Here is a 26210-nt window from a genome sequence, read left to right on the forward strand (position 1 = left end):
ACATTTTACGGGAAGTTCGGTCCAAAACTAGCGACAGTTTTAAAGGAATTCGCAGAAAATCACTCGACAGGCTAAGGGTTAACGTCGCACTGAATAGCGACCAAAATTTCTTCTCCTCCATCAGCTGTATACTTTGATTTGCTTCTAGAACCTGCCTAACGGGTCCTCCCCCCGCCCAGTTACTCCGAGTGGCTGCGAGTTTATTGAACTTGCGCTAGCTCCTTTCATCCGGACTGCTTGTACTAAGTATTTTATTTTACTGTTGATATCAAGAATCAAGGAAATGTATTGCACTTCTTTTTTTTTATTTCAAAATTTTATGAGTGATGACTTTTCTATCAAAATTGAATTCTGGCCCTTATTAAAGACGAAATTTAATTAAAAAGACCTTCTATGAGTTTTTACCTTTTTCTCATGCGGAAGGATTATCTAAAAATCTTTTATTTTTTATAATTTAGGAACCCCTCTTTTGATGTAATTATTTTTATCTCTGATTATGTGGAGTTAAACGCCTAGTCTAGAACACTCCGTAAATTAACTTCTTTGATCCTTGATAGATAATATTCGGAAAATTGATTTTTCGTTCTGCGGACGAAAAGATTTAGGGGGTGCAAAATTGGTCTGTGTTTACAAGGTATGTACTTAACGTGATTTTTGTTAAAATGTTGTTTTTATTATTGAATATTTATTAAAATAGTTATTTTTTAAAAAATAAGTAGTTTCTGTGTTTCCTATTGCTGGATTATATCTAGAGTAAAATGATAAATATTTGTACTAGGCTGTTCTTTTGCCTTGGAGCCATCTTAATTGAAATTTATAGACATATGCTTCCTTAAAATAAGTAATAAAAGGGAGGAGGAAATGAAAATATAATCTCTCGAAAAGGGATTATTTGCCAGAGAGGTACTGATGAGTGTAATTTCTGGTTTTATAAATCGACTGCAAAAACAAGATTATGCCTTGTTTATCATTTGCAGAATTCCATGTTTGTTTAGCAGAATATAATGCGCTTTCAAAAAAGAGCCTGTGTGGGTCATATTTGTGATTGAACGGAGACTTTTGATTTGTAACTGATGACTAGAAAAAAACCTTCATTTAGGTGATATTTTTGCTGTTTTCAGCTATGGTACTCTAACTGAAATTTATAAAATAAGCAATTTTTTTTTTTTTTTTTTTTTTTTTTTGTCTGTATGACTTTCTAATGTTTTAAAATGTTGAGAAAACATCTTGTAAATTATTTTGAATGTTATATATGCACCATTCTAATTAGTAAGTCCTTGATAAAGTGACCACCACATACATATTTGACAGCATTTAAAGTTTTCAGTACTTTTCCATTTCGCCAGCGCAAATCTCACCAAGCAGACTTTGTTGGCGACAACATACAGTATACACATAAAATTGTTAACAAATGTTAGTTCTAAGAATTGTTTATTTTGAAGGCATTTTAAGATGGTTTAAAATTTTGTAAAAAGGCAATAAATTTGTAAAAAGTCATTAATTTAAGACTTTACTAAGCTATCATGGTTTAACATCCCGATTTGCCGGTTCGTATCACGTGACCCCAAGTGATCTAATCTCACATAAACTACGCTACAAAAATATAATTCTCTCAGTAATTATCTACATTAATTTCAAGTTAAATCTTAATTTGGAATACAAGTTTAAATACAAGAATTATTTCAATTCGTACGAATAGCTTGCTCAGAAATCGTGTAAAATTGCAGGGCTTTATTTCACTAGTGAATTCTCATTAGAATTGATGAATTTAACCCTTGATTTTGCGTTTTCTATATTTTCGCATTAGGGTGAGCGGTGTGATTGCATCCTAATTGACTTGACTACCGCGAATGATCCTAGGACATAAAATTTATTTATCTTTGTAAATATTCTATGTAATTGTATGCCCGTATTGAAAGAAACAATCAATCTGGTAAGAAATGGCTGCGACGTGTTTTGAAAATGAGGCATAAAAGGTTACCAGCGAAGATATTCCGTTTGGCATCAGTTGTACCATTATTGGCGACTTATCATTTGCGCCGGCAAAACGGAAAAGTACCAAGTTTTCTTATTATTAAATGGGAATGTCATTCGCCAATATTAGCCTTCAGCGTTTTTAAGTACAATAGCCGCTTTAATAAGGAAGGACTCTCTAATTTGTTTTTATAATATTAACAGTGCATCTCTTACCATTATGAAAACGAATTAGAAGGTCCTTCCGGTTATTATTATAATATATTCATGAAGTACAGTTTATTTCTTAATTAGTTTGTAAGCTATGCATTTTCATGTGTATTTGTTAATAACAGTACAGGAAAAAAAAAAAAAAATCTGTATTTTAGTGAATGCCCATCAGCAGGTGACTAGATAAAAACTATTAAACACTGATACTTCAAGCTGAAGAATAGGCTGACTGCATAAGTATTTTTGTATTTCTCCTCTTGTGTGATGTGAATACTAACAATTTTCGAATACTCCTTGAAGGTACCCTTGTCTTAGACAGATAGCCTTTATCTGCTTTGCTGCAACTTAATGACCACTTTTTATTTTAAAGCAATTTTGTGAAATTTGAAACTTTTAAATTTTATACAAGTTTCCAATATTGTAAAATATGTTGTAGTAGGGATATGTCTTATCAGGTCTAAAAATTGATCAACCATTTAATAACAGAAAGCGTCTCTTTATGTACCTTTGCTAGAATTGTACAGGTGTGTACATAATATTGGGGAAGAGTTAAAGAAGATTGGCCTAGTATCTAAAAGAGGAGGCAAAGGACTGAGATATATGGCTAATAACACAATGAATAATTAATCGTGTAAAGAAAAATTAATAGTTATTATGCTAAAAAGAGTGGTGCATTCATTATAAATTATAAAAAGACTTATCTAAATCTTTTTATAAATTATAAAAAGACAAGTCATAGTCCATAGAATTCTATTGAGAAACTGATTTATAGTGGCCATTTACTCAATAATGTCTTTTATAAGCAAATCAATGGAATTAAGTGATATACGCTTATTAAAAATTATTGCATGTGGTCTGAGCGTTATAAACTCCCCCCCCCCAGCAACATTGGTAATTTTTACAGTTTTTAATTGATTTTAGATAATATATACTTTCTAAAACCTTATTATTTTCAGCAATGTTGATAAATTCAACATTTTTAAAAACTATTATATTTGGCAGAAGCCTATCATTAAATTGAATGTAAAAACAGTGTACCAATTTTGAAACATAAAGATCGTATTGGGCTTTTTTAAAGCTGTCTGTCAGTGAATGGTTGTAAAAATTTGTGTTTATCAGTTGTTTCATAAATAGGGTGAAACACCTGAGAGAAAATTTTATAAAGATATATCAAGGAAAAAAACCGGTTAATCTTTAGATTATGGTAACTTGGCGATTTTTTGGCGAAAATTTGGCGACCAATCCTGCTACAGCAACCTGCTAGTTTTTGTTTGGACGCCATTTTGTTTTCACAAAGTAAAGGTATTTTTTTTTACTCAACATTTTTTTTCCAACAATCTGCTAGCCGACTTACGCTTATGCTAGAACTTTTATGGAACAAAAGTGCTTAATCATGACGAAGATTAGGTGCGAAATTGGGAAAAAGTGCAGAATTGCAAACTCCTTGCCGCATTTTTCAAAATCGCACGTACACAGTAACCATGTACACGTTGACTTATTTTTACTTAAAAAAACATCCCAGAATTGCACAAAAATGGTATTCCTCATGCTCTTGACTTTATCCATCTAAACTGCTATTTTCTCATAAATTACAAAAATTTGCACGAAAATGCAGGAAAATTTTGTGAATCTTTAAACTCAGTAAAAAGCACATATATGAAATTACCTGATCGCGAAAAATTTTATACCCTATCCAAGGATGAACATTTCCACGTATAATATAAATAAAATATCCAAAAACTTTTACCTCTAAATTATCTATTATAAACGTCACCAACGAATTCATAACAAAACATTAAAAATGGTTACAAATACTTAGTGTCAAATATTTAAATTATTTCCATGCACGTTTACTTCCACTGAAACGTATACCAAATTGCTACAAACATATAATTTACAAAATAACTATCATTTAATTAAAATATAATTAAACCATGTGCACGTTGACTTATTTTTACTTAAAAAAAATCCCAGAATTGCACAAAAATGGCATTGCGCACACTCTTCACTATATCCATGTACACTGCTTTTTTCTCATAAATTAGAAAAATTTCACGAAAATGCACGAAAATTTTGTGAATCTTTAAATTTGGTAAAAAGGACATATATGAAATTACCTAATCGCGAAAAAGTATATACCCTTTCCAAAGATGAACATTTGCACGTATAAAATAAATAAAATATCCAAAAACTTTTACCTTTAAATTATCTATTGTAAACGTCACCAACGAATCTATAACAAAACATTAAAAATGGTTACAAATACTTAGTCTCAAATATTTAAATTATTTCCATGCACGTTTACTTCCACTGAAACGTATACCAAATTGCTACAAACATATAATTTACAAAATAACTATCATTTAATTAAAATATAATTAAACCATGTACACGTTGACTTATTTTTACTTAAAAAAACATCCCAGAATTGCACAAAAATGGCATTGCGCACACTCTTCACTATACCCATGTACACTGCTTTTTTCTCATAAATTAGAAAAACTTCACGAAAATGCACGAAAATTTTGTGAATCTTTAAATTTGGTAAAAAGGACATATATGAAATTACCTGATCGCGAAAAAGTATATACCCTTTCCAAGGATGAACATTTGCACGTATAAAATAAATAAAATATCCAAAAACTTTTCCCTCTAAATTATCTGTTATAAACCTCACCTACCAATTTCTAACGCAAACATTAAAAATGGTTCCAAATACTTAGTGTCAAATACTTAAATTCTTTCCATGCACATTTACTTCTCAAACGTATTCCAAAATACTACAAACATATAACTCTCAAAATCATGATCATTAAATTAAAATATAATTAAATTAAAAAACACTACTTAAAATATAAATAAGCACATACATTAAATTAATAAAAATTAGCGTACAATTTTAATTACTTTAAACTAAATCATTGCTAATAACAATTTTCCAATAATACCATATTAATTTATTTACTCCTTACATTTAGAACAATGCATAAAAATAATATCCTCAAATAATTAAAAATACTAACTTACGTAATCTTCTACAGAATCTTGAGTGCATGGCGGATCACAAAGTGTCCATTTTCACCAGATTTCTTGCACCGCCATTCAAACTTATCTGTAATATGCTTCCTTTAACACAATCTCATTTCATACCCACATGTTGGACATTCATACTTATCCGCAATTAAGCAATTCTTTTCAATTACACATAACGCAATAAAAATTTCGGATTTACTTTATATAGGGCCATGAGATCCAAATATTAAACAACACTGTTTCACAGAACATAGAATGAAACTAATGCTGTACAGCAGAGATTTTTACAAATTTACCCCCTTTTCCGATTAAAGAACAGTGATTCATCCATTAATGTCACATGACATATCTCATGATCTCTCATTTCCCTCACACAAAATAATGCGTAATCGGAACTGAGTATTTCTCACATTATTCCCAAAGTCCTAGGTAGTAACCTTTATCGCCTCCAAAATGTCGCCAAACTACCTGTTAACATATTGCAAAGATCAGCCAAAAAACCTTATGTGCTCTACCATAATAACCTTATAGAAAATTTGGTTAAGTTGTGTTTATTGACTTGCAGTTTAAAATACAGAACTGCCATGCTAAAAGAAAGAAAAAAAAGGAAAGGAAAGAGGTGCTGCAATTATACTGTTAATAAAATATTACAAAACCCCACAAATCTGTAAAGAATTTTCATAGAGCAGTGGAAAACTGTTATTAGATCGAAAAGCTAGAGGATAAAATATATCCTTTTTTTGGTAATGTTCTATTATTGGGATCGGATTAAAAAATGTATGAATGTATGCACGTACGTATGTACATATATGTGTATATGTATACACACACATACATTCATACTTTCATCTACCGTAAAGCTCTGTCCATTTCTGTGACAGCAATTTTCAACGCATAAGCACATGTTTATTTGCTGTATGTTTGGCTTTCTGTTTTTATCACTTGATGTATACATACTGACATAACAAATTAACTAAAACAAAGTTGATTCACATTAGTCTTAAGTGTGAAGCAATAGTGTACCCATGGCTACTGATAAAGTTCATTTATGTCACTATATTATATGAATTTCAACAAAGAAGAAGGGCTACAGAAGCATGTAGATATTTATTGAAAGTCCTTGGTGAAGGTACAGTTTCTGATAGGACATGCAGAAGGTGGTTCGAAAAATTTCAAACAGGTAATTTCGACCTTTCTGATAAGCTTGGTTCTGGGTGACCATCTTTGATTGACAAGGATATTGTTAAGACCATGTTGGAGCAAGATCCTTTTCTAACAACATTGGAGATTGCAGAGAGGCTTAATTCAGCTCAACAAATAATTTTGGATCATATTCGGAAGATAAAATTTGTGTGGAAATATTCAAGATGGGTGCCACATGAATTAAGTCAGAAAAATTTGTATGATTGAGTTGTCAATATGTACATCTCTGCTTGCTCGGAACAAGATCGAGCCCTTCTTGAACTGAATGATAACTGGGGATGAAAAGTGGATTACCTATGAAAACATCGTAAGGAAAAGGGCATACTGTGAACATGGAAAACCTAGCCCTCTAACCTCTAAGCTAGACTCTAAAACAAATTTGAATAAGAGAATGATGTGTATATATGGCGTGACATTAGAGGACCAATACATTATTAACTTCTAAAACGGTATGAAAAGCTCAACTCGGAGAAGTATTGTCAGCAACTGGATAATTTAAAGACAGGAGTCCAAGAAAAGTGGCTGCCGATGTTCAATTGAAAAGACATCATACTGCATCAATGCTAGGCCATATGCAGCGTTGGGGACTCGTAAAAAAATTGCAGAACTAGGCTGGGAAATTCTGTTGCATCCACCTGTTATCAGCCAATAGATGGCATTGTAAAAAACCTGCCGATAGAGGGTGCATGATTTTAATCGGGAATTATATGCGATGAAATGCAAGTGAGGTTAAGAATGTTCCAAAGCTATTTGCAAATACTGTATATATTTAGTGTAGTAAATAAAGAATTTATAAAATGCAAAAGTCATCCCGATTGAATGAAAAGCCCAACTTACCCCTAGCCGTCCTGTGACCAGATTTCGGGTAACAAATCAGAAATGCTATAATGATGCAAGTACGCATCGAATGACTCGCGTACCATGAGTGTTGAAGAAGGGGCAAGTTTCGTTTTTAAAAATTTGAATGCATGCAAATTGTAGAATAACTGTGTTGAAATATCAATGATAATTCTAACAGAGTATAGAATTATATTATTAGTTAATATCATGGATGAGAATACAAAGAAAGCTTTAGATAAAGCTAAAACGAAATGTAAAATTCTAAGAGGTTAACAACATAATTAACAGAATATCTGAATTATTGGAACAGGATACTGTAGATACAAAATCATTAGAAGAATGTGTGATGAACCTGCAAGAAAAGGCAGATCAGATATTTAAGGTAGATCTAGAAATTGAGAATTTAATTTCTGAAGTTTCTAATCTCAAAGTAGAAGTCGAGATTAATCAGGAATATAGAGAACATATTATCTATGCGAAACTGAAAGTCAAGAATTATCTCTTGAATTCAGATAGAAATATGACAGATTTATCGTTGAAGAGTAATTCTTCACTTATTTCGAATAGTGAACCAGAGAAGTCAAGAATAAATTTCCTGAAATTTCATGTAGCATATAATGCAATTTATAGTAATGAACGCTTATCTAAAGTAAATAAATATAATTATCTTAAAGCTTTCTTAAAAGGGCCATCCTTAATTAGTATTCAAGGATTATTAGTATTGGAAAATAATTATGATTTAACATTTGAATTGCTTAAAGAAAGGTATGGGAAAAAAGAAATTATTGTATTGTAAGATCTCATATTAACCATTTGTTAAATTTAACTGCAGTAAAATCAGCTTTGTATTTGAAACAGTTGAGGGAAACCCAAGTACAGGGTTTACTAACTCTCAGTGTCGAACTGAATTCATACGGAAGTTTGTTGTTCCCACTACTAACCAAACTTATTCCAAATTCTATCGTGTTAGATTTTTATAGACAGCTTGAAAAAGGCAATTCTTGAAATGTAACAGAATTATTAAAATTTCTTAGAAGAGAAATGGAAATGTGAGAACGAATACTTTTGTTTTGACAAACAGGGAAAGATAATGAAACATTTTAAAGCATAGAATGTAAACAGTTGGTTTATAAATTTTCAAAAAAGGGGAATAGATTTCAGAAGTTTAAAGGGAAGAAGCAAGATTCGATTCCTAATTCAACTGCACTGAGCACATTTGAGAAAATTTGCATTTTTTGCAATAATTTTGAGCACAGTTCCAAAAATTGTGCTAAGGAACATAAGCAGAAATTAGAAAGTTTAAAACAAAACGGAAGATGTTTTTTATGTTTGCAAGAAAATCATATAGTTCAGTCATGTAAATTAAAAGACATGCTTGACATGTAATCATAAACATTCTAGTTTGATTTGTGACACCAAATCCCTCCCTCATCAGACACAAAGTTGTGAAGAATTAATGAATGATAAAATAAAAAATCAAAATAGTGTTGATAAAATAAAATCATGATGATTATCTGATGTTTCAACATATTTTAAGAAGGCAATAGTTAATGACAGTGAACCAATTGAATGTTTGATAGCTACTGGAAGCAGTGTCAGTCTAATTAAGTCTTCCTTTTTTTTTTTTTTTTTTTTTTTTTTTAATAGCGATTGCTAATACAACTGGAAACAAAAAAATTGTTTGGAATCGGAAATAACAACTGCTAGTCTGTAATGACTTTGGGAAAGGTTCATGTTTCACTTCAAATCTACGAAATCCAAGCAACTGCGAATTTATGTATTGTAAATGACAAGGTACAGACATATGACCTAATTATTGGAAGAGATATTTTAAATAATCAAATGTTGGCTTATAGGAAAATAAGGGATTCTTTTAACATATGGTATGCTAATAAAATTCCATTCGCGCAATTGATAAACGAAACGGAGCATAAACACATTAAGTTATATTCTGAGAAACCAATAGAAATAAAAAGTAACACAATAAACTTTGTGCATTCTGTAACCCCAGATATGAATAATGGACTAATTTTGTTTCAAAACAAACATGGAAGTCCGGATTCAGTAATGGAAGTTACTGATGGTAGGATAACAGTCTCAATTATGAACATAGGACACAATAACATCAGATTAAAAATAAATCAGTGTATGAGCAAGGTAATAGATATAATAGTGGACTGGGAATTTAAAGGAAATAGACAAGCCCAATATAAACAAAGATGAAAAACGAAATCATATATTTTCCATTTCTCAAAATATTCACCCAATAAAGATAGATGATGTAAAATTTACTGCTACAGGTAGTGAAAAAAAACTGATTTCTTAAAATTAATGAATGAATTTAGGAATTGCTTTCTCTTAATTTAAATGAATTAGGTTGCACAGATGTAATAAAAATGGACATCAAAGAAATTCATAGGAGTAAGACTGTGTCTTCTCGCCCATACAAAATGAATGCAGCGGAATGTAATGTTAAAAAAGAAATTGTTAAGGAATGGAAAGATAATGAGATAGTTTCTGAAACTCGATTGTCTTACAGTCCAGTGTTACTAGTAAAGGAAAAAACGGGAATATAGACTGGTAATTGATTACCACAGACTTAATAATCAGACAATAAAGGATAAGTTCCCACTGCCTCAAATAGATGATCTTTTAGAATGTTTAGGAGGATGTAAAATTTTCACTACTCTGGATTTAGCCCATTGCTATTTGCAAATACCATTAACTGAAGAAGCTAAATTGAAGACAGCGTGCATTACTCTAGATGAAACAGGACAGTTCGAAAGGATGACATTTGGATTAGTAAATGCTCCTGCTGAGTTTCAGTGCCTAATGTCATATGTCTAGGCCCTTTGGTGAACACTAAGGTGTTGTGTTATATGGATGATATACTTATTCCTGCAAAATCTTGGGAAGAGATAATTTTCAAATTAAAGAAGGTATTAGTTTGCCTAAGAAAAGCAAATTTAACCTTGAAATTATCTGAATGTGAATTTTGGAAAAAAGAAGTAGATTTCTTGGGTTTTATTATAAATGAAGATGGTTATCAGACCAGGCTGTAGAAAAATAAAAGCTATAACAGAATTTCCAGAACCAAAGAGAATGTGCATGAAGTGCGAAGATTTTTTAAGCCTGACTGGATTTTTCAGACGATTTGTGCCAAAGTATGCGTTAAAAAGTGAACCTTTGACCAGATTAAGAATTGAGACTCTGACAAAGTGGAAGCAGGAACAAAAGAAGTCGTTCGAACTATTGAAGAAACAACTGACTGATAAGTCCATATTAGGTCCCTATCAACCGCATGCAGATACTGAAGTCCATTGTGATACAAGTGCAGAAGGTTTGAGTGGAATGCTAATGCAATGTGATGAAGATGGTAAATGGCATCTTATGTATTGCTCAGCAAGAAAACAACAAAAGCGGAGAGAAAGTATCATTTCAGCAAATTGGAGTTAATGGCAATCGTATTGACGTTTGATAGGTTAAGACAGTTCTTAGTCGGCATAGGATTTGCAATTATTACTGACTGTCATGTTCTCATATACAGGTAACCCTCATATAACATGGTAGATAGGTTCCTAAAAAATGCCGTGTTGTGCGAAATCGTGTTGTATAAGACCCAGAGCCAATATAAAAGGGGGTTACGTTCTGAAAACTTATTAAAAACAAATATTTTTTTAATTATAAATATACAACTTAATTTTTATTAAAAATATATATGTATATACAACATAAAACAAAAAGTATTACATATTTTAATTTAACGTAACTTCAATTTAATAAATTTCTTTGTTGTCATTGCTAAGTATAATCAACAGAGAATGTTTTTTGGTGGAATGAGATAGTGTCCACTTACAGAATTTCTTTTCTTCATTTAAAGTTCTCGCATTTTCTTTCCTATTTAAAAAATCTGTAACTTTACTTTGCTTACTAGTTCTTACCGGTCATTTAAAAAATTTCTCGATAAGAGCTAGGCAGTTTTGAATCTCCCGTTTGAATTTTCTGCTAATTTCAGCGGAAGGATCTGCACTCAAGAAAAATAACTTGAGATTTTCAGCTAAACGTATGTCTTCTTTTAATATTTTTAATGTTAAATTATTAACTTCACAATCTTTATCGGTGGTAGAGTCTTTGGAAGTGATTTGAGTTATAATTTCGGATGCCATTTCTATCAAAGCTTCATCAATTTCTTCTTCCGCTAATAAATTGAATGTTCTCATTTGCCATGTTCACAAAACCTTCGCTTCCGATTGATTTAACAAGTTTTAATATGCCACCAATTTCAATTTCTGACGATTCACACACGTTTTCTATTTCAACTGAAGAGGGTCATATCTTCTTCTAACATGCATTTAAGGTTGATGCTTTCAGTTCTTTCATTGACAAAGTAATGATGTCAATTCAGTTCTTGATTGAAAATGTATTCCATGCTTCCATAACATTAATGGAATTTGAATCGGTTACGTCTAAAATCTACTGTAATGCTCTTCTTATGCAATATGTTTTAAAAGTATAAATAACACCTTGATCCAATGGTTAGGGTAACGAAGTAGTGTTAAATGGTAGGAACAGTATTTTGACATTGGGATGATTTAAATCTTGTGGATGACATAGAGCATTATCTAATAGTACTAAGTGCCTTGAAGTTCAAATTTTTCTCCCTTAAATAATGTTCAGTATCTGGCACAAAACAATTTAAAAATCAATATATTCCCAGCTATCTAAGTTCTTGGATTTGCTTTTCAATATACCAGTAAGGTGTTTTTATTTATGCCTTTAAGTGCACTAAAATTTAAAGACCTTTTAAACTAACAAAAGTTTTATCATAAAGTCCAAAGTCATACTGCACAAAAGTGGCGTTAGACAATTTTTAGACACTTTAAATTAGGAAGCAAGTTTTTTTTTTTTTTTTTTTTTTTTTTTTGTGATATAAAGGTTCTGTTGGGCATTTTGTTCCACCAAAGCCCAGTTTTGTCGACGTCAAAAACCTGAACTGCTGTGTATCTTTGTTCTTCTATAATATTTTGAAATTTTTCAGGAAACGTCCTAGCAGATTTTTCTTGAATTCTTATGCTATGAATTGCAAAATGCTTTTTGAAATTTTCGAGCCAACCTTTACTAACCAGAAAGTCTGGGTTGACAAAAGGTTCTCCATGTTCTTTGAGTTGCTTGAAGATTTTGGTACTATTCGGTTTTGAGGGCCGTAAAAAATTGCCAAACTATTGTTGATGCCAATGCTGCCAAAAATAATTGCAGTAACCCTAACACAAGAAAGGAAGTATAATAGTAAATAACTATCTAAGGATCGATGTTTTAATTTAGATGAAAGTTTAATTTCATATAATACTTTTTTATTATTATAATTTATATATAAAAGGCTAAATATGACTGAATGGAAGAGTAAATAACTATTCAGATCATTATTATAATTTAATAAAAATTGCTAAACATAACTGAATGGATGCCTGCATTGCTATTTCGCTACCGACTTATCGCTAAAGCATAATTTCATCTCGTTGGTTGTTCAAACATAATTTTCTATAATGAATGATGCCTTTTCTTTGAAAGTGCAGAATCGCTCAATTATTTGTTTGCCGCTTTTTAAAAGGGTAAAAACAATTGGATTTTTGTCAATTTTCTTTTACTTTTTAAGATAAAATAGGTCGATGTGTACATAGATAAAGTCAAGGGTGTGCGCAGTGCCATTTTTGTGCAATTCTAGGATTTTTTTTAAGTGAAAATAAGTCGATGTATACTTCGATACCGAGTATGTGCAATTCTTAAAAACGCATCAAGCAGTGAGTGATTCTGCACTTTACCCAAAATTCTATCACAGACTTTTCGTCATGGGCAATTCCAAAATTGTTAAATCCATAGGATATCAAAAAAAGGATTTAAAAATTAACTAGTATTTCAAAGGCGTCTTAAGAAATATAGAACTGTATAAACTTACGCAATCTGAAATCAGCGCGTACACTAGATTTGGCACACTGTTAAATGGGCGCGTTTGCTAGATTTGGCGCTTTTGCGCATACATTTTTGCTGCAATTTTTTTTTACGGCGCTCAAAACGGAACACAGTCAAAAGTCGTTAATTCGGACAGCCATAATCCGAGATGATCTATAATCCGGACCTCAAAGCTACAAACTTTCTGCGCACAATGAATTGGAAGTTGATCTTTCAGCACTATCCTTATCTTCAGGGCAGATGTTTTTATTTTATTTGGCTTATAACTCCTTACTAAATGTAGTATTTCATCTCGATGTACTCCTTCTTTGATATGATTTAAATCAAATTCCTCGTCATTATAATTCGCTTCTGATAGTGAAGAAAGTGACACAGAGGATATTGAAAACGAAAAAATTTCGATTGACAAATGAGTTGGTATTCTCGACACTGCAATTATAGTACTTCAACAGCGGAACTTTGTAACTGAAGAAGAAATTACATCTGTTTATAGAATTAAAGAGAAAGTATTATCACATAAAACGAAGCAACTTAAACAACTTACATTGAAAGAAATGTTTAATAAAGTAAACAAATAAATATTAAGCCTTTTTTTTTTGTAAATTTTGGTACCCTTTAGATCATAATTGTTCTTTATTTCATAAATTATGGTTTCATATTTTTAATTTTATAATTTCTGCATGCCATCTTACCAGATTTAAACTGATGATCTATAATCCGGAAAAATCGATAATCCGGAATCGCCGAAGTCCTGACGAATCCGGATTAACGACTTTTGACTGTATGTGATTTGATAACGGAATATTACTAAGTTCTTTAGCCGCTTTTCGGGTGCTACTTTGGTAGACGGTTGCACGGATTTTTGGCGATTTACTTTGACGCAATTGTTGGCACGATTTTTAAAATCGTCAGCCATCTTGAAAAACTCTGTTTTTACGTATTTTACGCAAAGTATTCAAAACTTAAAAAAAAAAATAAATAAATATCGTTAAAAATAATTTGTTCATACGGGTCATCTGAGGACATTTGTTCATACGGGTAGTGGATCTTGGAAGACAACGGGCATAATTTACCAAACAAAGATTCTTATGTCTTAAATGATTATATGGGTGCTTTACACAAATATGGAAACACTTTGTGTGGAATTCGTTATATTCTTCGATTGCTTGGGCAATTTTCTTATTGTGTTACATAGAAACTGTGTTATAGGAAAACCGTGTTGTAGGAGAGTTCTCGCAATTAATGAATTGTATATTACCGAAATCGTGTTACAGGATGCCGTGTTGTAGGAAGGCTACCTGTATATGAATGCAAAGAAGACTACAAATCCTCAAATAGCCGGTTGGTGTAGTTTGATTCAAGAATGCAATTTTGAGATAAAACATAGGTCAGGAAAAAGACTGTCCCATGTTGATGCTTTGAGTAGAGGTCCTGTATCGGAAGCTGATAGCATGATGACGAGAATAGCTAAAATTTTTTAAGTTTGCCAGTCTCTAACTGAAGAAGAGCAAATACTAATGATACAGCATGCTGACGAAGGCCTGAAGAGAATTATTGAAATTTTCAAGAAAAATCAAGAAGAAAAAATTGCTGAGGAGAAACAAATAATTAGGAATTACGTGTTTAAAAAGAATAGACTGTTTTGGAAAACCATAGTGGATGGAAAAGAGAGACTTCTCTATGTGATTCCTAAAAAGCATGAGGAAGAAAGTAGTTGTGAAATTTCATGATTTATTTGGTTACTTTTCTGTGGATAGAACAGTTAGCAAAATTAAGAAATTATATTGGTTCCCAGGCATGAAACAATATGTACGAAGACATAAATCAGTGTACATCGAGTGCCTTATGAATAAAGCGGCAGGTGGCAGGCAACAAGAACTTTACATCCCATAAAACCTGGTAAAAGACCATTTGCTATTGTTCATCTGAATCACTTGGGTCCTTTTGTAAAGAGTTCGAGAAGTAATCAAGAACTGTTAGTGATAATTGATAACATGACTACATTCGTGAAAATTTTTGCAGTGCTAAAAATATTTTACAGTCTTTGAAGAATTTTGTTAATGATTTTAGACTACCGGAAAGAATAATAAGTGTGGAGGATCTTGTTTTACTTCTCACCAGTTTAAGCAGTATTATACAGATAATGGAATACATCATACCGTGAATTCTACCAAACACCACCAAGCTAATGGTATGGTAGAGTACGTCAACAGAACAATTTTAGGTACGATAATGACAAGTTTGACGGACAAACAATACGGAGATTGGGATTCAAAAATAAAAGAGATGGAAAGAAGCCTTAACACTATGGTAAACAAAACTATAAATAATATTCCATTTGAAATGTTATATGTATATTTTCCCAGATTTAATGATTGTATACTGAGGAAGTTAGCAGATGAAGATTCAGATACATGGAACGACCAGTGAGAAATTCAAGAATAAGCGCAAGGAAAAATTGGAAGAACAGCAAGTGAAATTGAAAGAGAGATTCTATAGGAAGAGGTTTCGTACACTAATATTTAAACAATGAGAAATCGTTGTGATGAGATGTGTTCCTAAGGCTACAGGTCAACCTACCAAAACACAGCCGAAATATCGAGGACCATTTATAATAATGGAAATATTACCTAGTGATACCTACAGAATAACTCAACTAGAAGTGAAGAATCAAGGTCGTTACTTCACCACCACTGCGGATGTGAGCCAACCGAAACCATGGAGTTGCAATCCCAGCTCTGACAATAATGATGATGATGATGGCGACGACGATCAAGATACTGACCAGTTATCAATCTTGGTTCCTCAGTGGAACCCAAGAAGATCTGTCCGCAAGGACTGATGGAGGTGCTCTTCCCTGCGATCTTTCCTTTTTTTATGTTTATCTATGTATGTTTGCTGATAGAGGAACTTTTGAAATTTTGAACATTAGATTGAACTTTGAACTTATGAACATTAAATTGAACTTGAACTTTTGAAGATTAGATTTAACTTCAAACTTGAACATTAGATTGAATTTGAACTTTTGAACATTAGCTAAAAGACTGCATTTTTGAACATATCATTTAAGGACTGATAACAGATGAGTTATTTCTGATATATCATGTATTTAGTAATAATTTACAGAAAATGTCCATTATTATGCTAATGTGTCAAAAAATATGTGAATTTATGTATGTGAAAATATTTAAGTAAGTTTATTATCATATCAAATTTTAATATAGTGTGTATTCTTCTTAGTGTATTAGTAATATGTATGTTAAGTAATGTGTATACAAGTTAATGTAGAAATACATATGTATTAGAAAATTAGTTAGTACTCTCAACAATTGGGACTATTGTCAAGTCAAAATAGTTGAATGTTATCAGCCGATAGATGACATTGTAGAAAAGCTGCTGATAGAGGGTGCACAATTGTAATCAGGAATCGGAAGTGGCGAAATGTGAGTGAGGCTAAGAATGTTCGAGAGCTATTTGTAAATACTGTATATATTTAGTGTAGTAAATAAAGAATTTATAAAATACAAGAGCCATCCCGATTGAATGAGAGCTTTTATAGAAAGAGGTTAAAGCCCAACTTACCCCTATCCATCCTGTGACCAGATTTCAGATAACATACCATATTCCCCAGACTTAGCACCCTCTGACTATCATTTGTATTTGACCTTATACACTTTTTTGAAGGGCAAAGAATTCAAAAATCAATTAAGTACTGGTTCAATTTTTCGCATCAAAAGACACAACATTTTTCAAAAATGAGATATATAAATTCCCCTTAGGCTGGCAAGAAGTCATTAATAATAATGGCAATTATATTATGTAATAAAGTTTATTGACAGTAAGAAAAATTTGTATTTTGTTTTATTCAGGAAACGGGCAGAACTTTTTGGTAGACTGAACATATAGATGTGTATATGAATACATACATCCATGTATACATGCATACATACATTTGTAAATCTGGTTCTGATAACAGAACAGAACCCCCCTCTTTTTTTAAATCAAATACATCATGTAACAGGTTGAATGAATTTTGTAACTATATTTTTAATCCTTTGAATCAAATCACTAAAAATATTTCATCTTGTTTTGAATTTTATAAGCATTTAAAATTTCCTGCTTTAATTATAATTTCTTGTTGTTTTGCTAATACTACTAGTGAATACTAGAAAACTTAAATACTTTTAAGATTTTTCTGTTGATAATCAAGCAAAATTCAGTATTTTAATAAAGTGTTGCTTATTATGTTTCTTATTTTTAAATAGGTGAAGTATGAAGCTGTCTAGGGTTTTATTCTTTCCTAAGAGGTTACCAGTAGATTATTCAAACTTTCCAAAACGTTATGTTGAGCGAGAAATGGAACAAATTGAATTTAAGACAGAAAAGGCTCCTCAGTTTCAGGACAGAGTTATCAAAAGAGAATATTTTAAATATGGTATGGATAGACCTTGGACACATGAATTTAAGCAAGAAAACATGCCAGGAAAGCGTTTAAAGTGGGATCTTGTTGAACCAATTAAAGAATGGTCGATATATAGAGGAGATAAAGTAAGCCAGGAATATGTATATTTTTTATGAATACGGTAACATTAGATAAATTATTGTGATGTAAAAGTATTACAATAATATTTATTTTCTTATAGTTTTTATTTTATATATTTATTTAAAGATTATATTTGAGATAAATTTACTAGCTGTACCCTAATTTATTTCCAGTAATTTCCAATTAATAGCAGGATTCAATTTGCTGATTCACTGTAATGCATCAGAAAGGCATTGTTTTAAACATGCAAAACCTCACTAAGTATGGTTGTCACTCGATTGGAAATGGCTAATGTAGCTAACAAGTATACAGTTTTTTTCTTTTTAATAAGTTGTGTGACAAGTAGAAAATGTAAAATATCTTAATGACTTTGAAATATGCAAAACACCTAGTGCAATGATAGCCCTAGATATGGTCAGGTCTTAGTAAATGAAATACAAATAGTATTTATGAAACAACGTTATGCTGCCTTGAGGTGTTTGATGCTGAGGAAAATATCTGATTTTTGTTTCAGTTCGAAATTGTAGCTTTCAAGTTGAATTGGGAACTACACCCGTTTTGAAAAGTTAAGCACTTAATGCAAGTTTGCATTTTTCAAAAGCAGAGTTAAATTTGAGTTTTTGAAAATTGCTGTGGATGCAGATGGCAATATGCAAGTGTTGTATGTTATAGCTGATCACAACTAACTGTTTGAACATAAGCTAATTAGACAATCAATGAAGAAAGTAGCATTGTAAGGTGATTGAGTGAAATGCTAATGTAAACTGTTTATAACTTTCGTAGGAAAATTTTTTATGATATTCATATTTCTATGGCTAAAAGAAAACAAATTACAAATAATGAGCTTTGGCATGCTGTCTTATGCATCGAAGCAGGACAGTCAATCAAATATGTTGCTCTTTTCTTTGGGTTACCTCCTCTTTTGAAAATTAGTATATTATTTTAGTAGCCAGCATTTACATTACAGTAGAGCATTGTAAAGGACTGATGAGAGCACAAGTTTTCAACTTGCCCACCTTTACAGATAATAACGCATTGCATGTGGGAGATTGTTGACAACAGTAATGAGCATAACATTGCAGATCAAATAACTTCATGTTTTATGACATCTTCCAACTCTGACAAATCTTATGGATTTGATGTGTACTCTTTAGAATTTAGACAACTGTTGAACTAGAAATCCATCAGAGTGATGTCAGGGGGTCATGGTAGCCACAAAACTGCAAAGTTATGGAAGATGGCTACTGTTGTAGCACTTGCAAACACATGGCAATGATGGAGGAGCACTGTCTTGCATCCATACAATGTCATTAATGATATTTCACTACTCTAGTTCTGGAATTATGTAATTCTGCAACATTGTTGTATACTGAATACTTGTGTTGGACCACATTTTCATACCAATGGAAGTGACCTCTTCAAAGAGGTATGGGTGGGGAATGAATGTGCTTACAGTGCCATATCACACAGTCACTTTAGCTTAGTATAAATGTGCTGGTGCCACATCATGAGGATTTTTATCAGCCCAATGAACACAGTTTATGGAGTTTACATTCTTAGCTAAGGAGAAATGAGGTGCATCCATCCACAATATCTGAAGCAGCAACCTGCTATCTTCATCATATCTGATGAGGAAAAAATTCACAAAGTTGACATTCTGTTGCTTGTCTTCAGCTTGTCTAGATGCACTGGAATCAATTAGAAAACATACTCAGAACAGAGCTCAAAAGCTTGAGAACTGTTGTTTTTGGTACATCTAAACCTGCAGGCAGCACTTCGTGTAGTATGCCATGGACCTGCAGTAATTATATTATATACTTACTCAACAACTTAAACATATGTTGGTCTGGATCATGGTTTATCACTTGTGTATCCAGTTTCTTCAGACTTTTTTTACCAAATCATGGACAATTTTTAAGGAACATGGACTTCATTTAGCTTATAATTTTGCCAATAAACTTGCACTGCTTGATTAGCATTTTTCCTGTTTAGATAAAAGTGTTTTATCAATTCACCTTGTTGCTTTTCCTGCAAGTGACATCTTGTTAGCATGTTTGAACACCTGAAAGGAGAAACATCCTGTAAGTGTCATCTTGTAGCATGTTCAAACACCTGACTGAAGAAAAAATTTTCCCACACCACTTATTAACCCTCTGAGCGCCATGGCCCTCATTATCCAGTCATGCGATTTTTTGTTACTTGGTATATGCTAGCTTATAATTTAAGATATTTTGCTTTTTTACTTTCATTAATAATATAAATGTCATCTTAATGAATGTAAGTTTATGAAAATAGAGAAAATAGGTAAACATACAAATTTAGCTAATAAAGCCTCTTTAGATACAGGTCTTAATGACACATCCAAAAACCCATGCCATTCAGAGGATTAAAGACAGTCACTAAATGTCAGTTAAGTATTCAGTGGGTATTTAAAGAAATAGAGACACTGTAAAAGTACACTGATGCAGCTTTCTTTTAATGACAATGTGACAAGTATTTAAAGAGAAAATTTGTAGAGGTTTGTTTTTTACATGGCTAAAAAAGTTGATCTTGCATTCATTTTATATCTTCCATGTCACAGTAAAACTTTCCTTTGAAAAGCAATTTTAGTTTTGGGGAAGTGAAAATAAATGCAATAAGAGAAATCTGGAGAACATGCAGAATTTATTAATTAACTTATTTTCAGGCAGAAGGAACTGTACAAAATGGTTCTTGACTGGTGAGAAGATATATTATCATGCAGTATAATGCATGTGGAATAATGGTTATAGACTGAATAACAATGGGGAACAATTTGTAACACAAATTCTGTTGAGTTTGATTTTTGATCTCTTTTAGAATTAAATATGCATTCTGATTTCAAAGCTGTAACTAGTTTTCTTCTACCATGTCAAGTTTTTTCTGTACACCTTATGTCAATGTGACCACTCTCCACAGCATGGAGCATGGATGATAAGAAGTATTACTGCTCTCCTGTTGGCTGACATAAACCCTCCGATTGGCGCCAGGTGAATGACACCGTAGGAGACCAGCAACAGGTGTATACTTTTGTAGACTAGTTCAGTTCTGTAGTGAGACATATATTGCTGTTATACAGTGAAATGCATTTTGATGCGAAGTCCATGTTTTTGTATGTATACAAGGTTAGCAGTATTAAGGTTTTGTTTATATATGAACTCAAACCTTATGTCTGCCTCTGCTAGTTTGTGTCATAAGTACTTAACCCTTTCTGGCACACTACCTTTTAAAGTTGGAATTTCAACAAACAACCAAGCAACAACAACAAAAAGAAAAAAAAAATGAAATGGTAGGCAGGCTAATCAGGCCAACATGAGTACATAGGTAAAATTTTTTAAAGATAGCGAATACCATTTTCATTCTGCATGTGTGCCTGAAGAAGGTTCACTGAATGAATAGAGCTTCAAAGAGGGCGCTGAAGCGGGCATTGCTGAGGAGCGCTTAATAGAGGAAAAGATTTTGCCTACAATTAAAAAAACACTAGATTCTGATTACCATAGCAGATTTAGCATTACACATGGGAATGTCTGCTACTCTACACCTCCCAAAAAAGGTTATATGAATATTACATGCATATAAATGAAAAAAAGAAACTTGATATATTTACATTTCCTATTTACACTTTCATCTATTTCTTTTCATGGTGGTACTTTTCGAAGCAAGTGACACCACCTTTGAAAAAGCACAACCCAACATTGCATGTTTTGCATATGTACCGGGATCCGTATCGGATTCATTATCTGAAGGCAATTCGTTTAGCACTTTCAGTGCTTCAGAAATGGTCAGCCTTATCTGATCTATTTGCAAAATAATCAAAAATCAGAAAAAATAAAAAAATATTCTATCTACAAGTAAGAAAATATAAACTGTAAAATAAAATTAAATAAACATCTGCAACTCAAAACTATCAAAACATAGAGCTAACAAAACTTCTTTCAACAAAAGTGATGGAAAAAAAGGGAACTGCTCTCATGAAAAATTAAAGAGCTAATGAATAAAATTACCCCTGACCTTCAGGAAAGCACCCCAATAATTGATAACCAAACCTCCCTTCAAAAAAAAAAAAAAAAAGGGGGGGCTATGAAACACAGATGTGCACCCACCTTTCTATTGTGAATGAGCTCACCGAAGAAAATACTACAGTGAAACAAAGATACAGTTGTTGGTCTAGTCTTCGTGTTTCGGTGATTCCACTCTGGGCACACCATATGTTCATTGTTCAAATTTAGGCAAGATTTCAAAGTAGTAATTTAAACTAATATAGAATAAAGAGATCAGCATACAGCGAAGAAAATAACATGGAAGTATCTTTTCAAATAATTCCTTTTACATCCTAAAAAAATGTGAAAGGTTTCTTTAAAAAATGAGGGTTATTAAAAACTAAACATGGCTAATAAGTATGGACTAGTTTTTGTTGTGCCACAATCTAATATAAATAAAGAAGGTTAAAAGTAACCTATAGTAAATTATAAAGCCTTTTCCATTCGATTTTTCTATGTGTATAGAGGAAATATTTTCAGTACGCTAGAAAGGGTTAAACAACCCTGATTCATTTTTTGTGATATGTAGCAGTCCTACCATTCCCAGTCTCAGTACATTTGTCAGGCAAGTCTGCTTTACCTATTTTAAAGTGAAAATTAGTAATCACGATAAATCATGGGCCCATCATTAAGTGTGCAAGCAGTATGTCGAGAGTTTATGGATGTGGACAAAGGGAACATATTTAAAATTTTCATTTGGTATACTTATGATTTGGCAAGGGCTCAAAGATCACAAGTGGTTGTTATTTTTATATAGTGAAAACATCAGGATATAACAAGAAAAACAAATGTAATATAGAGTTTTCTAGTTTACCATCAGCTATATGCTCAGTGTCTCACTCAGCTGAACTTCCAGTGTCAGTTTTCAAAGAATGGAAATACTCTTTGGAATACAGGAATATGATTCTGATGAATGCTGAGTTTGAAATTGAGGATGATTCTGTTTGTAAGGGATTTGACCAGCATGAGTTGAAGGATTTGGCCTGAGATTTGTGACTGTTCAAAAAGCTTCAGAGCTTTTGGCATTAAAACTGCATGAAAACTTGCTTGAAAAAAGAGCTAAGATATCCTGCTTTTGATCAAGAGAAAGTGTATTTCTGCAATACTTTTGAATTGATGATGGATTTGAGTATTTCCTATAATGTACATGGTTTAATGGAAGAGTTAGGCATTTCATCCTATAACGTAATTCATTGGTGATTGTTCATCGATAGCTCAGATCGGAGATTGAAGTGTGTCCATTTTCACATTGGAAATTTATTTGGTGCAGTCCCAATAGGCCATTCAGTTTGTTTGTATGAAGAATATAAAGAAAATCATTGCAATATCACATGCATCAGTCCCTCCTCTGCGTTGACCTTAACTGGTCTATTTCCTCCTTGGCCAGAAATATGGCTGTTTTTTTTTTTTTTTTTCTGTGTATGTGGGACAGCAGAGCTTGTGAGAAGCATTGGGTGCAATTTAATTGGCTGTCCAAATCTGACCTGAAACCTGGTGATCCAAACATTCTACATCAGCCACTTGTCCACAGAGAGAACATTGCATTTCCACTCTGCATATAAAATTGGGTCTCATGGAGCAGTTTGCTAAAGCTATGCTAATTGAAAGAGACTTTCACAATATCTCGATAGTCCACAGATTCGGCAGCTCTTTGAAGATGAACATTTCATTGGAACAATGACTGAACTTCTAAAGAATGCTTGGTTGGCATTCAAAAACATTGTCAATGACTTTCTTGGAAAAACATGAGCACAGAATTACAGCAAAATGGTCCAGCAACTTTTGGAGAACTTCAAAATACATGGTTGGAACATAAGCATCAAACAGCATTTTCTACGTAGGCATCTTGATAACGTCCCAAAAAATTTTGGTGAAGTCAGTGATGAGCAGGGTGAGCTATTCCACCAAGATTGGAAGGTCATGGAGGAATGGTACGAAGGTAAATGGCTGTACATCTTCATGGCTAACTGTTACTGAAATATCAAGTAACAATAGACACAGATTAAACACTCCAGAAAAGCCATAAGCAAAAATTTTCCACTTAATACGTATGTTTACCACTTGGTAAAAAAACTTTACTATTTGTGTGAATAAAATTTAATTTACAGTAACTATATATAGCTTTTGTATGAATAAAACTATTCTTTGTGAGCAGTATATTTGGTACGTTTTCCTTTTATTTTCCTTTTTATGCATATTTGGTATGATTATCAAGACAAAGAGAGTTTGACCTGTAGCTTAAGGAGTTGATATGATAGACAAAAACTGAGGTTACTTTTTTAATTCAGAGGCCAGAAGTTAGATGGAAACAAGTGACATATCTAAGACAACGAAACTACTATTCCCCAGTACAATATAAGATTGAAAGAGTCTACTTAATTCTCAGCTATTTAAATAACTATTAAGCCAAACATATAAAATTGCAGAATTGTTTTGACACCTCACATTTTAAAATAAACTTAAAATTTAATTACATGATTGCATGGTGTATCTTACTGCATCGTTTTGCTAAACTTCAGATCTTTCAATGCTTCGAATATGTTCACCAAAGTGATTAATTTCACAATTTTTGAAAACACAGGTTGCTGTTCTATAAAAGACAGTTTTAGAATGTTATTATTTTTTGCCTCCCAAACACAAGGGAAAATGTGTAAAAATAGCAATTAGTTTGTATCTATCAGTATAAAAACTAAATTAGCTTACTAAGGATCATGGTTACATAAAACTAGAGCAAAGATCTTATGAATGTGATGAAATGTTATTCTTATCATTACTAGTCTTCAGTCCTACAGTTTGGCAAGAGTTTTTGTTGTCAGGCATGGTCGACAGGAAAATGTGGATGTACTGCCATTCCTGAGAAGACTCTCTGCGATTCAAGATTTTCTGTGAAATAAGAAATAATATTTTCTTTCCATGTAAATAAACCTGAATGATATAAGTGGTTTATTGATGCAACATCTTTATTTTAGCTTTTTGTCTGATTTGTGTGTGGTCATTTATGCACACCATCTCTTTTGGTTTGGCTTTTATATTCTTGTAAATCTATATTAACCATTGTAATAGCTCTAGGATGGATTACATTCTGATCCTCTAACATTGTTGTCATCTTTTGATTAATATTACCCTGTTATAATGTCTGAAAAATTCATCTTCCAGTCACTAATGCAATCGAGTAACTTAGTTGATAAACATTAATATAATGTTAGATTCATTTCTCCTATATTCTAAATGTTTATAATTTGATTCTTATGTTCAGTTTATTTCGATTAAAATATTTCTCTGTTTTCAGTAGTTCGTACTGTTCTCATGTACAGGGATTTTGTTTATTATGATAAGATCACAGTTTATTGCTATTTGCCAAATATGGAAATTACATACCAAAAAAAGTGGTAAATTAAAGATATTAGGTTAAAGGTATTGAAGACTTAAGGTTAAATCCAAACATAAGATGTTAAATCAAAGATATCAGCTTAAAGCCGCTGAAGACTTAAGATTAGATCCAGCTTAAAAGATGTTCTTGTAAACATATCTTATTCAAATTTAGAGGCTACTCTTAAACTGATTAAAAATATATCCCTGACATAACAAGAAAGACACAAACACATATATATCCTGTGTGATTTATATCTATATTTTTTGTGAATGATAATGTGTTTTACATTTTAAAAATGAAACTGCCAGCAGCCGAGCGGTAAAATCACTCAACACTGGTAGATCTGTCTGTGATTCAAATTCCAGCTTTATGGCCATTTTCATTGTATTTCTCATGTGTAATGTGTGTATGAGCCATTTTCCTTTAGATTGTATTCCATGAAGGCATCCCTCCCTTCAGGCAGATAGCCCTCGAGCGTTTTGCTTTAACCCTCTGGCTGCACATCCCGCAATTTCCATGGGCAACTCAAATGTAGCAAAATCTGCTCATCGTGCGATTTCCGTGGGCATGTGTTTTTCTTCCTTTATTGAGAAGTGCAAACCGTTTTTCCCCTGTTTAACCACTGAAATAAATTATATATGGTATTAAACGTTTAGTTTATGTTTCGGCCAATGGATATCGTTAGTTGTCCACTAAATTGCGGCGTTTGAAGGCACGTGGTATTACCGCTCAAACTCCATTTTTTGCCACTTTTTTCTTACAGAAATTGCTGCTAGAAAACATTCAGCAATTATCTTGATTATTTAATTAAATTATTGAATTATTAATTATATTTATTGATTAGATTAATAATTAGATTTATTGATTAGATGAATAATTAGATTGATTATTAATTAGATTTATTGAATCTGGTGCAAAGACTGTAAACATTGAAGTCGCGAGCATAACTGGCGCCCAGGACAAAATACCTTTTTGGTGCCCCTCCCCCCCAAAAAACAGTGATATGATG

General features: G+C 32.2%; 1 protein-coding gene across 2 annotated transcripts in view; it reads left to right on the forward strand.

Moving 5' to 3' along the window:
* Positions 1–502: 502 nt before the first annotated feature.
* The window catches only part of mRpL24 (mitochondrial ribosomal protein L24), a 55731-nt gene continuing 30023 nt past the window's right edge, over positions 503–26210 (forward strand). Inside the window, exons 1-2 of one of the 2 annotated variants that reach the window (XM_035364615.2) lie at positions 503–634; positions 17493–17775. In XM_035364615.2, coding sequence (XP_035220506.1) covers positions 17500–17775 — 276 coding nt within the window. In that variant the 5' untranslated portion in view covers positions 503–634; positions 17493–17499. Of the gene's footprint in view, positions 635–756; positions 904–17492; positions 17776–26210 lie in introns of those variants that run through there. The other variant, XM_035364616.2, reaches the window with a different exon arrangement.

Source organism: Stegodyphus dumicola, chromosome 8, assembly GCF_044657685.1.
Source record: "Stegodyphus dumicola isolate Sdum_Otavi_A_Nest chromosome 8, ASM4465768v1".
In the NCBI taxonomy this organism is placed as follows: Eukaryota; Metazoa; Arthropoda; class Arachnida; order Araneae; family Eresidae; genus Stegodyphus; species Stegodyphus dumicola.